Genomic DNA, 13,589 nt, shown 5'->3' with positions numbered 1-13,589 from the left:
TTGCTTTAAATGAGCTAAACATTTGCTTCCTTTTCTAAATAATGCTTATTATTATCTGTATCTATCGCTGCTGTTTTGTGTTTTTTGTTTTTGTTTTCCCAATTTTCATGCTGTGGTAATCCTTTATCTTTGGTTTCATCTTCTGTAATGCTAACAGTTACATTACAGTTTTTTAGTTATACTTAAATGCAAAGATTTTCAGCAGCCACAATTTTATTGAAAGGCGTGCGCACACAAAAATACTATCCAGATTTTTTCATTTATTTATTAATGTAATGTTTAATGTCTCCACGAGAACCAAAGATAAACATCATTTAACCCAGGCACAGAACGAAAAAGCAGTTCTCACAGACATCACTTCCTTTACCCCCGTTTTTCAGGCCAAAATGTTAACAAGGCAACCAGAATGGAAAGGTTTAGCCACAATTAAAGAGCAGTGACATACATGAGAAAGTAAGATAGGTCTGGTATGAAGAAAGACTTGCATTACCCGGTAGCAGAGTAAGCGCCTTAAATCTGCTAAAGTTCTTTAAGAAAATGGGAGAGCATCACTAGAAGTAGCTCAAATGGATATGTTTTAAATACCAAATAACCATAATTAACCATTTTAGGTGACAGTGTAAAATACTCTGAGCTACCAGATTTAAGGAAGTCTTGAATAACGTTTGAATCTTAACACCAATGAGATGATGAGAATAGGCTGTTCTCCCATTCTGAAGCACTCCCCCGCCCTTCCAAATCACCACCCACAGTGATGTTCTTCTAGTCCCCTTCTGTTTTCTGTCTGGGTAAGGTAAACAGTGGTGTAACCAGGTTGGATCTCAACACTGTCTGGGAAGAAATTACTTCAGCAATTTCATTTGAGTAGGCTCACATTTGAGTAAATGTGTCCAACAGTAATTCAGATGACATTAACGCTCCAACGCCGGATCTGCCCTTCATTACATACATATCCTAATATTGCAAGGTTATTTGAAATAGCCAACGCACTATTACAAAACTGCAATTTAAAAAAAAAGCGCTCAAGGTCTGGAACATGAGGATTAGTAACCTTTTCCAAATTGAAAGATGACAAGAAGAGATGTAGTAATGGATGCCTGGAAGGATGCACATTGGTTTTCCTAAATATAACACTATTAGCTCAATTTACGCTTAAAAGCATCACCCAAGAATGCACTGAAAGGAGAGTGTGTGGTAATAATAACACACAAATGACCATTGTCAAAAATCCACATTAGTGTCTCTTAACAGTGAATACTGAAAGATTCAAATAGTTTTGTCTTTTGATTTTTTTATTGTTTTGTCTTGAAAAGCTACCACCATGTTAGAACCAGATGTTTCTGAGGTCAGGGAAGCAGAACATGTAGTAGAACATACAATAGTATAATGCCAAGAAAACTAAAACAACAAAAAAAAACTAAATGACAAAAGAAGCTGTAACAGCAATGCTTAGGTGAAGCAGCTCAAGTAAAACAATGATTCTGAGATGAAAAATACTTGAAAGTTAAATTTGTTAAACAAAACACGTTGCTGAATCAGAGTGGATACGCTTGCTTTTCTCAAGTAAACAATGTTATGTTTATAATATTAGGATGTTGTACTAATGAAGACAAGACTTCTGCATTTTACCAAAAGGTACCAAAAAAAGGTTGTAACCACTCAGACCATTGTAAGAAAATTACACTCTTGAATCCTGATAATGCATTATGATAGAATCATAGAATGGCCTGGGTTGAAAAGGACCTTAAAGACCATCTAGTTTCAACCTCCCTTGTCTAGGCAGGGTTGCCAGCCACTAGAGCAGGCTGCCCAGAGCTGCATCCAGCCTGGCCTTGAATACCTCCAGGGATGGGACATCCACAACCTCCCTGGGCAAACTGTTCCAGTGTCTCACCACCCTCTGAGTAAAAAACTTCCTCCTAATTTCTAACCTAAATCTCCCATCATTCTTTAAAACCACTCTCCTTTGACGTATCACTACCAACACATGTAACCAGGCATTCCCCCTCCTGTTTCCTCCCTTCAAGTACTGGAAGGCCGCAATGAAGTCTCCCTGGAGCCTTCTCTTCTCCAAGCTAAACAAGCCCAGTTCCCTCAGCCTTTCTGCATAGGAACGGTGCTCCAGCCCTCCGATCATCTAAGTGGCCCTCCTCTGGACCTGTTCCACGAGTTCCACATCCTTCCACATCTGTTAAGTGAGCTTCTAGAAATTTCTAACAGAGGCCAATAGGTATTGTTGATTAAGAGAACAACGTCACGTTACACAGTTGAACAATATAGCACTAGTTTGCAGTGCTAGCTGCATGAGGATTTAAAAAAAACATATGGCACTAGTGGAACAATGAGACCTTAGGCTAAATGGCTGAAGAGCTCAGGACAATTCTGCCACCTGCCTGCAACCATATTTTGGACAAAGAATTCATCTTCTATCCCTGCCAACACTGCAGCTCCCTGAATGACACAAAGCCTGTTCCTGTTCCCCAGGGCACCCTACAGCAGCCTTAGTTCCAGGCTGCTTCCTAAGAGTCTTTTTTCAGGTTAATTTCTCTTAAGGGGCTCTTACGGGTCTGTACAGTTACAGGCCATGAGAGGGAATTCTTCCTTCCCTCACTTGGCTATTTTCCTGTAATCACCATTCAGGACAGTAGGTACATAGGAAAAAAAAAAAAAGAAATTGTCTTTGAAGGTATTGCTTTCAGATCCTACAGCCTGTGGAGCCTGTCTTCAATAAATACATATGTTTATACCATTGGGTTGTTTAGTTTAGGTATTACCACCAACACACCTTCTGTCTGCATTTACAAGGGAAAGTAAGACTTGATCTGCTCCTGAAAGGAAGGATGTAGGTGTCCAAGAGAAGGGCCTGGCCCAAGAAACTTGAGTGGCATGAGATATTTGATGTGGTAAAAGCTTGCAAGGTTCTAGGTCTATTAAGGCTTAATTGACTAAGTTTAGTTATTTGCTTTTTACACATTAGTTCTGAATTACTGTTCTAAGATGCCTAACCTCCCAGTTTACTGTTTTAGATATCCAGGTCTCTAACTGTAGGCTGAGGATCTTAGCTTATGGACTACAGGCCTTCAGATGAAGTAGTGTAATATTGAATTTACAGGCATCTACATCCTCTGTTTGCCCCTAGCCTTGAAATCCTTTTTGTTGTGTAACTACCTGTAATTTCTACTATATGGAGATACTACCTTGTAATATTACTTCTACTCCTTTCTGAGTGAAGCTTTGTCTTAAGAAGGATGTTCAAATAGAAAAAAGAATCAAAGTGATAAATACTGCAGTAGCTGTATTTATTTTACTAACCACTCTGTCATAAATAGTAAGTTCACATTTGAAATGACCTCTTTCAAGTGGGGTAGCGCTGTATAAATTGTTTGACTTCTCATTCAACTCTGTAATTGACTAAAGTAAAAACTAACACAAATTTGTAAGAAGACATCAGAAGTAGGATCAGAACCCAGGACTGAAGTTTCTACCACTGATTTGTAATAACACTTCCTTTGTTCAAGTAAAAAATTTCTCATTACATGCAACCAAAATTATCTGAGTAAATTTTCAAGTAATTGGAACTGGCATACCCACATATTCTGATTACAAAGCAATAAAAAAGTGTTCTCAACTTACAAGACAAAGGTTTCATAATGTAATTACACTTCTTATTACAATGTACAGTAGTGACAATTTTGACACCGTGTTTTCTACCTATTAGATTAAAGAGCATTAATCTGCTGTTCTTCACAGATATCCTACATGACAACAGGAAACAATTAATTTGTCACTAAATGTGACTACCAAATTTTGCTTTTTCTTGTTTTCCAATTTAACTGGTGAAGCATTAAGGTAAAAATTGTGTCAGGACACATTCCAGAATGAGAGGGTAGCCTCTAAATTATACACAACATACAATCTGCTAGTGAGTAAAAGGGAAGTTTAAACTTCCAATTGGTAAATGCCATGATTGCTACTGAGATTTGCAGGACAAAAACAGGTGCATGTACATGTATTCTGTCAGCATCTGCAGTATCCTATGATGCATCTTACAGATGCATTATCTATAATCTCTGCAGTTTTGCAAGCTACAATATAATGCACAGTTAGGACTGTACGAAACAAATTATACATAATTTTGAGTTTGCATCTAATATTTACAGCAGTCTTACAAACCCTACTGTTTGTAGAAACTGAAATTTTTGCAGTGAGAATAATGCTGTAAAAGAAAGCAGCAAATGCTGTTTGCCTTCCATAGCTACTCTATTTTTCTCCATACTGTTCAGTTGTGTCTTGGTAGCATCAACAACAGATGATTCAATTAGCATCTCATCCTGCTTGGGAATGAAATGTTCTGGTTTCTTTGAGTTTGTAACTACTTTGACAGAGTAGAAATCTCTTCTGTTCTCATAGCATCAGACAGTAAGCTAAGTTCATTGCACAGTGTCTCATACCTGAAAGCCATCCGGATCTGTGCAACATTTGTCTTTCGAATGTCATTTCCCTCAGGTCCTTCTTTACAATAGTTCAACCCTAAGAATTTCTGTTTTTCCTGTGAACATGATTAAACATAAAGGAAGAAAAATCAGTTCAACTGTTGTGATTTATTGCATAACTGAATATATAGTTGAACAATTCCAGTACAAGTGGAAGAAGCAACTTTAACCAGCTGGCCATTGACCTTTACATCAGGGTCTTAACCACTTCTGGAGATTTTAAAGTCAACATTTATACATATAATTTACTGTCAGCAGCACATTTAGTTTGGCTTGCTAAAACCCTTTGTACTATTGTTTAGTCTTCACTACTATGTCTTTCAAGTGAGAAGTCAAAAAAGAGAGGCTTAGGTTTCTTTTGTTAAAAGTTTGCACAAGAGGAAGATCAGTAGTTGTCACTAGAGAATACTGGAAGACACGACAGAATATACTTGCAAAGCCCCTTCACATACTTGTTCCTTGAAAGGAGTGTCTGAAAGGGATGCAAAAGAGAGGATGTTCTAAACTAAGTCTTAAAGAGCATGCCATGGATTTATAGAATTTTAAAGCAAGAAGGGGATTTAATGTAATGTGACTGCCTGTCTGAAACAGAACATTTCATGTAATACTCACTACTAGCTAAAAACAAGTCTTGCTTAATGACAGGCAGTTTACTTTTACTTATTGCAAGACATGTATAAAATTACTTGCAGAGGGATACTGGATTAAAGGATTAAAGTTTTGGGAGTAGAGCGAGACCTGAGTATAAACAGGTACCTAGTCTCTGCACATTGGGGGGGATTCCAAAACAAAGCTAATGAGGAAAAATACAACTTCAATACTTTTTAAATGTGAGACTACATAGATATTTTGCAAATATTTCAGTAAAAGAGGATAGGGATGTATTACAAGTACATCACATAAAGACCTGCTATTTAATTTTCAGACTACTGGCTTCTCACTTCCTACTCACCCTAATATTCACAAAAGATAGCCACAATTACCTTATCTGACAATCCACTCTGTAACACGCTGTTTCTTGCTATTTCACACAAGTCACAGGTACTTAGTTTCCACACCTGGGCTGCAATAGCATATTCCTCCATGAGAGCTTCCTGTATCACCAAAATATGTTTAGTATCAAATGATAAATAATGCAAATAAAATGTAAATGCGGATATGCAGTCATTACTAATTAAGGAATTTATACATGCTGTTTAGATAGCTGTGAAAACTTACAGGTTTAATACATTAACATCACAACTATTAACAAAGAGGATTGTTTATTTAAAATTTTCCAAGGGTGATTGTTAAATAATAGGCACTGGGTATTGAGTTATTTTAGCCTAAGAAATTGCAGCCTGTAGTCCAGATCCTCAAAGGCATTTATTAGACAATTTCAAATGAGATTCTGGGGAATATAGAAATCTTGGAGGATCTAGGCTTAAATCTTTAGTGAATATGCTACATAGACAGACAGGGCAATTTCTCACTTCTAACCTCCCCTACAACAAGGGTGTTGGGTCTGGCTCTAGTGGGCTCTCACATCTAAGGATGTCCCACATCATGTGTAATTCAGACTGTGTTGCGTTACATCCATGCAGAAAGCTCCCACCTCTCTGTCTCTTCTAGCAGAGGCATGTATATCATGGGCAAGAAGCAAGCCTGAGTGAAGCACAGCAGAGCTTGGATCACCCTCAGAAGACTGACAGTTGAGCAACGTATGGGTCATTGTAAGGCACAGCGTGACTCAGGTCTGCGCTGATGACAAAATTGGGGCATCAAAACAACCAGTGACCAGGCATTTCCGCCCTGCCAGGCCACCCAAGGGCAAAATTCAGTTTCAGTTCACTGAGCAAAGAGCTTATGTGATCGTCAGAAACTCCACATGGTGTTTTAGTAATGTACTTCCCCAGATTTATTAGTAAGGAAACTGGACTTTCCTGGCACTCTAGAGGATTGTTTATGAAGGCTCAAACCTCCCTCCAGCCTCATCCTTCATTCTATACTTCAACAGCCAACACTGGAGAGGCAAGAGTACAAAAGAAACATAATTAGGAAATTAGACATTTCCCTCTGAAACCTAATAGTGAGCAGTAGACTGAGAATGAGGAAGAATAATGAATGAAGTGACTGAAAGACATGGAACTTTATATCCTAAGCAATGGTATAAAACAGCTTTCAGGTCATTCTGGGCCTATGAGGTACACTGTTGCCAAATTTGAAGACAAGTGATTTTTGCAATTCTTACCTTTGTATAATGAAACTGCATAGGATCATCTGTAGAGAGAGAGACATGAAGTCCCTTATGTAGAAATTCCCGTAGTGGATTTTTTGAGTACTCCAGGAACAGGCTGTTGTTACTAAGTGGAGACATGGCAATGGGTATTTGTGCAAGATAATAAAGATACTGGAGGACAGGACTCTACAAAAACAAACGAACAAAAACAGTCAACATTGAGTGGTATTATGGGACAGTGGGGAAAAAAAACATCTCCATTAGGGAAAATGGAAACAATATTACAGTGGGAGGATGAAGATCAAAACATTTATGTTGACACTAAACTCTGAAAATACTTTAAGAATCTGAATTGTAAATTGTTACTGATCTTTATAAAAATAATTTATGTTCCTCAAAAAAAAAAACCTGCAGCCTTGTATTTAAAAATAATTAGAAAGTGTATATGACTATTAAGGGTGCTGCATTTGATACTAACAACGTACCTGCCCCACAAGCTTGAAGTCACAAATAACATCACATATATCAAAACTGCTAAGCCATTCATTATTTTCAAAACTGCAGTCCAATTTGAGGAGCAAAAATAATTGTGATTTATTAGACATTACGTGTTGCTGTGCACATACTATAAATAATCTGTGCTCACCTCATCTTTATTTATTACTATTTCTGGCTCAAGCGACCAGTGAATCTAACAAACACCTTCATTATTATTATCTATCTGTTCTGCCAGGTTTTCCCCCCAAGCTGAGCAGGAGAGTGAAGAGAAGAATACTCTGGGTCATGTACAGCCTTAGTACTACTATGTCTGGGTCTCATTTTAGGAATCAGTGGTTCAGAGGATAACGTCAGACATGGTTTTAGACAAAACTATTCTTTATTCTTGGATACATTGTAAAATACAGAGAGAGTTTTCTAACACTAACCAGAAAATTCGATTTATGAGAAAATTTTCAGAAGAATTACAACACTCATGTTTCATGTCTGCCACCTACTGACAAATTATTTTAATTACAAAACAGTGGCCTGGGGATGAGGAGTTGTATGATGGGTATTTATGGATATGCCAGAAATGTCTGTCCTAGCCACAGCAGTCAAGCTGTATATACAAAATTGCCATGTTATACTGCTATGTTAAATTTCATGATCAAATGATCCCAATTACTCTAGATATAAATAATCAAAACCTTATGAATGTTGAAGCACAGGGATGTTAGTCAGGGAAAATGAGCTTTGTCCCTGTGCAGAAAAATACTAGAGCTTTTCTTAAATAATTCTAAGATCTAAAACAAGGAGTAATAACAACCTAAAGTAGTTTTTTTCCACTATAACTTAAGTTCTGCATAGAGTAACCAGAAGTAGGTGTCACCAAGCCCTTGACATATAAGAACAGTTCTTTCAGATCTTTCCTATAAAGACAGAGCTTTAAAATATTCATGTGGTAAAATATCTGTTTTTATAGCTTAAATAAGAAGTAGGAAGCTCTGCTGAGCTTATTCTTTTATGATCAAAGTAAAGAGTAACTTATGCCATGCTAAGAATATTAATTTGGGACTGTCTAGATAAGTTAACTTGGTGACTGCTATTTGAACCAGTGACTGAAGTCTAAGCAGATAGTGATTAATTTAGATGAGCAAGCAAGCAATACCTTCTTCAAGAGCAATCCATGAGAAATGTTGTCTGCTGTCAGAAAGGCTGATACAAGATGCGTGATAGACCCAGCTTCTCCACAGTGAGGTCGAAACAGAAAAGTACACATGCCTCTTTCCCTGAGGAGATTAAAACCAAGTTCCACTAACAAGAAATGCATTATTATCTATCTGCTATGTATATAATTATCATTAATGTGGTATTTTAAATAAAATTTTAATATATGCATTCTCATACAGCTTGGCACGACATCCCATCAGGCCAACGCATCAGCCTATTTTGCTGCTGTCAAATAGGGAAGGTCCCTCTATTCAAGTCTCTTCCACGACCTGATGTATGTGTGTCCCTTCTCTCCTTCCCCAGTTACATCTCATGTAGCAATTGCTTAACTACTGGGTGAACAGTTGGTCTGGGAATTTTAGTTATTATGCTAGACTTCACACTATAATTTCTAGAACCATTTTATTTGTATCATCAATATTTAAAAATGATGCTCTGTTTTAAGTTATAATGGACCCTGTTTATACAGTGCAGACACATACCCCAAGTCTTTGGGGTGTTCAAAACAGAATTTCAACGAGGACTGCTGGAGAATATAGCAATTTGAGGATAGATGGTCAGTAATGCTTCTCTTGAGAAAGGATCTGAGGATGGAATCTAATTTTGCTGATGTAGATAGTATTACAAAAAGTGTAAAACAGTCCTGCAATGGACTGGCTGTGATGTCTCAAATACTTACTGGGTTCAGGGGGGTGAACAGTTTTACTGACTTGTTGATGAATTGTTTCATTGTCTCACCTAGCTATAAAGATGATTTTATGATTACCTAGGGAGATTTTCAAATGGTAGCTGAAATGATCTTGAGGTTAAAAAGAAATGCGTTAAGTTCTGACAGAATCTCTGTTTTTGAAAAGACAAAAAGTGTACACTACAGAGGATGCAGAGAAAGTCAGGAGGAAGGGATGACTTTAGTTTTAGTTCTGTAATGAACAAGACACAACTCAGCAGGTATCTAACAACTAGGCCTTTCTGTTATAAGTACAAAGCAATCTAAGGTGGATGTTTTTATTATGAGATTTGATTATATAGGGTGATAGAGAAAGAAATGCTTAAGGTAGCAGTGGGAGAGGGGAAGAGGAGAGGACAAACAACATTTTGATTGTAAACTCAAATAAGACTTGTTAAAATGACAGTTTATGTACCTCCTATAAGAAAATTCCCCAACGTTTTATAAATAATAATGAACCAAATCCTTGCAGGGTAAGTGATGATACTGTAATATCAATGGATGACCTCCCTGTGCCTCAATTTGAGTCAGTTGTGTAGATCAGCTATAAATTCAGGAACATAACCTCAAGTTGAATTTCAGGCTTAACTGAGCCAGTGACAAAATTTGCCTTCACAGTCATGATTTCATACTCAGAATCATACATCCCTGCATTACTTGCCTAGGCACTGGTATCAAAAGGGATAAAACTGAATGAATCAGTAAGGACGTTTAAGTTAATTAGCCAGATGTGTGGTTTATATTTATGGCTTCCTCTGTCTTCAGTAACAGCAGCAGCCCTTAAACTAGCATTTCACAACTTTGTATCTCTAAAATCAGCAGGAGATAACAAGCTACCAACAAGTATGTTAGGTTTGGAAATCCACTGTGAATCTGAGCAAAGGCCAACAAGTCAGTTTTGTGGGGTTTCTTTTATTTCTTTCTTTTTTGTTTTAAGTATATTCAGATTTAAGGAATTTATACACAAATGTCAAATGAAGATATTAACATGATGCCTTTACAATTTCTGAGTATTTCATTTAAGTTAAGCCTACAGTTAACATTTTCAGAATAAATCATGTACTCCTCTTGGACTCTTTTTAAAAATTGTTTGAGATAAGCTTTGCTTCCAAAGATGTATGATTTAGACACAGACTTCAATCGAGACCAAGATTCTAACTGTTTTTTTCTTTCCAGAAACTCATAAGAGAGCAAATGACTACTTACTTCCTAAGGTTGTTCAGCAACATGATGTTGACATACATGTAATACAAATAATAGCTATATGGGGGATTCTTCTCACTGGTCCAGAGGTCAGGGTTAAGGCTTTTGTCAGAAAACATATGGCCACTATGTTTGGATTCATCATCAACACTATCAAAGCCAGTCACCTGTAGGAGATGAGATTCACAGGAATTAGTGCTTTCAAGAAGTAAACTTTGATGTTACTTACTCTTGTTTCAGGACTTGTTTGCACAAAGCATCTAGTTTCCCTCCTTATGCGAGCAGTTATGCTGTTCTGCCCTTCTACCACACCATGCAGACAACAGCAATAGCATATTTTCTTTGAAATGTTACCCAAACAGCAACGCTCACTCCAGAAACTAGTTCTACTGTGATGCAGGGTTTGCAGAAGCACAAATAAAGAACAAGCATGAACATGGCACATTCCTCCTGTTAAGCAGGAAGATGAGTCCTGCCACTGATGCTACAGTGTTCAGAAGCGCTCCATCTTAACAAGGCACAACAGTATGGGTCGAGGGGAAAAGAAAAAAAATGTCATAGATACAGATTATAACCCTTTGAACTCATCTGCTTTGTTATTTGAACAGCAGCTGTAGGCCTGAAGCTCCCAGGAAAGCTTGAGTTCTGATCTGAGATACATTCACAGATGTCTCTCTTAATGAGGTCAACCAGATCTTTCCTGAGCCCCATCAGGATCTACACATTGTTTCCCTTCAGTCACCTCTGAGACTGACCTCCAAAAAGGAGGTAAGCTCCTTCATGTACCAGATCAGTAGGTTCCCTCTGCACAAGAGCATGTGAACATTTTTTGGTCCTTCATTATACAGAGGACTACTGGTAGTACAAATAAATAGCTGTTGAGCTGTTTTAAAACAGAAATAAGTATTCTACGTAGGAGAAAGGTTCTTTTAGTGTCTGGCAACAGCTGTGTTGAATAGGAGAGGCTCCATTTCATGTAAGACAGAATATCCGAGCATACTTACATATTTGAGGAAAAGGTGCAGTTCTTTGTGGTCTTTGGGATTGATTGTTGCTTCAAACAAAGGTACAAAAATGTTCTCTAACATCTTCCCAAAACTAGGCAGAATATTTTTTGTCCTAAATATATCACTGAAGGGGAAAAAATACACACAGTTGTGACTATTCTTTAATCATCTTATGTTTTTCATCAGTTTTCACATTTCCTTTCATTTCTGTTTATATTTTAAGGCTTCAGTTTTACCAGGATTGAGAAATCCAAAGTTTAATGTCAGGGCAGGGATTGCTTCTGTGCTTTGTTTCCTGCACTGCCTGGCATTCTGCTTCATCCAGACTCTGCAGAAGTTCCTGAGTGCTCCAAAAATAGTGCAAGTAAGCAGTGGTAAATGTCGTCTCAAGAACAATGACCCTTTCCTTTACAGCAATACAAGTACGAAAAGGGGAGATAAGGAATCACCCCTCATGACAGTCTGTTCTCTAGTTTTAACTACTCTAAATGAAAGTAAAATGTTATGGTTTAGTGAGGCTTTCACAAAAGAGAGGCAGTAGTTCAGTGAGTCATTAAATGCATGACTTAGTGGAAGCGCTGGTGAGAGGTCTGGAGAACAAGTGCTACGAGGAGCGGCTGAGGGAGCTGGGCTTGTTCAGCCTGGAGAAGAGGAGGCTCAGGGGCGACCTTATCGCTCTCTACAGGTACCTTAAAGGAGGCTGTAGTGAGGTGGGGGTTGGTCTGTTCTCCCACGTGCCTGGTGACAGGACGAGGGGGAATGGGCTAAAGTTGCGCCAGGGCAGGTTTAGGTTGGATGTTAGGAAGAATTTCTTTACAGAAAGGGTTGTGAGGCATTGGGATGGGCTGCCCAGGGAAGTGGTGGAGTCACCATCCCTGGAAGTCTTTAAAAGACGTTTAGATGTAGAGCTTAGGGATATGGTTTAGTGGAGGACTTGTTAGTGTTAGGTCAGAGGTTGGACTTGGTGATCTTGGAGGATCAACCTAGATGATTCTGTGATTCTGTGAAAGGAGAGAACTTTCTCCTTAGTGAGATATACACTCTGGGAGATACATGAGACTATGACAGCTCTTTCTCTACTCATATTCCAACTATGCAATTTCAAAACACAAAGCTCAGCCATTAAGGCTGGCAAACTCATCATGGGAGACTACTAGTTACAATACACAGTTTTAAATACACATTTAATAAAGGACCTGAAGTCCCAAAGGATGCTTAAAAACTTAGTAGTACTAATACTGATTTAAGCTTGCAAATCATAACAATGCAGGTTGCATTTCTAAGTTCACTGTCATTTAGTCACTAGTCTTGAGGAAGTTTGATGATAATGGTCTTGCAGAGCAATTTCTGCTCCCTTACGGAATTCAAGAGTTAATTTATTTTCATTACTGAATTGCATTTTACCCTGCCTGCAAATGCAACTTAATTTCATCCAGTTGTGATTTTTGTTTTTAGTATCTTCAGGCTTTAAAGTATTTCACAGTTGTTTTGAATAGCTTCATAAGAGTACATTTAAACCCCATCTCCTCCTCCACCCCCAGACTGTCAGCAATGGTCAAGAATAAATTTCCCAGGCTGTTGCTCATAAATAGAGCTACAGAACAGCTCATAAGCCATTTAAAAAAAATATATAAGAAATTAAAACAAATTCATTAGGATGATTTCAAACTCTTAGGATTACCAAGAACTCGTGATTACTTACTAGATTCTGGGAACCTGAATTATCCAGCGCATATTTGGGGAATAAACTTTATGTTTAATGAACCATTTTGCCAAGTTCAGCCATTCATCAGGAGACCGTCCATAAATGGATAATCGGGGTTCTGTATATTGGTATTTACTTTCTTCTAGTTCACGGGCTACTTCCTATTGAACAATAAATAGATTTGCTTTAGTATGGACACTGAAGATCATTAACAGCTAGTAGTATATTCATCACTGTATTTTCCTCAGGCATAGCTTTGTACTGTTACTCCTTAAAGGGAATTGCTTGTCTGTTAATTCATTGTTTGTTTTGTTGTTGTTGTTTGTTTTTTTTTTTACTTTATTTTAGGTATTTAAATATTCTACCAGAATGCCATTTGAGTATAACTAACTATAACACCTAAATTTAAAGGACAAAATTTTTGTGCAACTATTCCAAATATTTTTGCAAGACATACATATATGTCCAAAACTGGTAAATCAGAACAGTAATACTTTATACCATCATAAATGACTGCGTAAAATAA

At 37.6% G+C, this 13,589-nt stretch overlaps 1 protein-coding gene across 4 annotated transcripts in view; it reads right to left on the bottom strand.

Annotated features, from left to right (window-relative positions):
• Nucleotides 1–13,589, bottom strand: part of AMPD3 (adenosine monophosphate deaminase 3) — a 45,552-nt gene that overhangs the window by 10,896 nt on the left and 21,067 nt on the right. For 2 of the 4 annotated variants that reach the window (XM_082761884.1, XM_082761882.1), the window contains exons 9-15: nucleotides 13,061–13,224; nucleotides 11,356–11,482; nucleotides 10,355–10,518; nucleotides 8,360–8,480; nucleotides 6,724–6,897; nucleotides 5,477–5,587; nucleotides 4,452–4,549 (exon numbers count right to left, since the gene is read on the bottom strand). In XM_082761884.1, the coding sequence (XP_082618010.1) occupies nucleotides 4,452–4,549; nucleotides 5,477–5,587; nucleotides 6,724–6,897; nucleotides 8,360–8,480; nucleotides 10,355–10,518; nucleotides 11,356–11,482; nucleotides 13,061–13,224 (959 nt within the window). Of the gene's footprint in view, nucleotides 1–30; nucleotides 4,550–5,476; nucleotides 5,588–6,329; nucleotides 6,496–6,723; nucleotides 6,898–8,359; nucleotides 8,481–10,354; nucleotides 10,519–11,355; nucleotides 11,483–13,060; nucleotides 13,225–13,589 lie in introns of those variants that run through there. The other 2 variants (XM_082761883.1, XM_082761885.1) reach the window with 2 other exon arrangements.

Source organism: Aythya marila, assembly GCF_965140915.1.
Source record: "Aythya marila genome assembly, chromosome: 5".
Classification (NCBI taxonomy): Eukaryota; Metazoa; Chordata; class Aves; order Anseriformes; family Anatidae; genus Aythya; species Aythya marila.
Note: the sequence above shows the minus strand (reverse complement) of the source record. Positions and strands in the feature narration are given on the sequence as shown.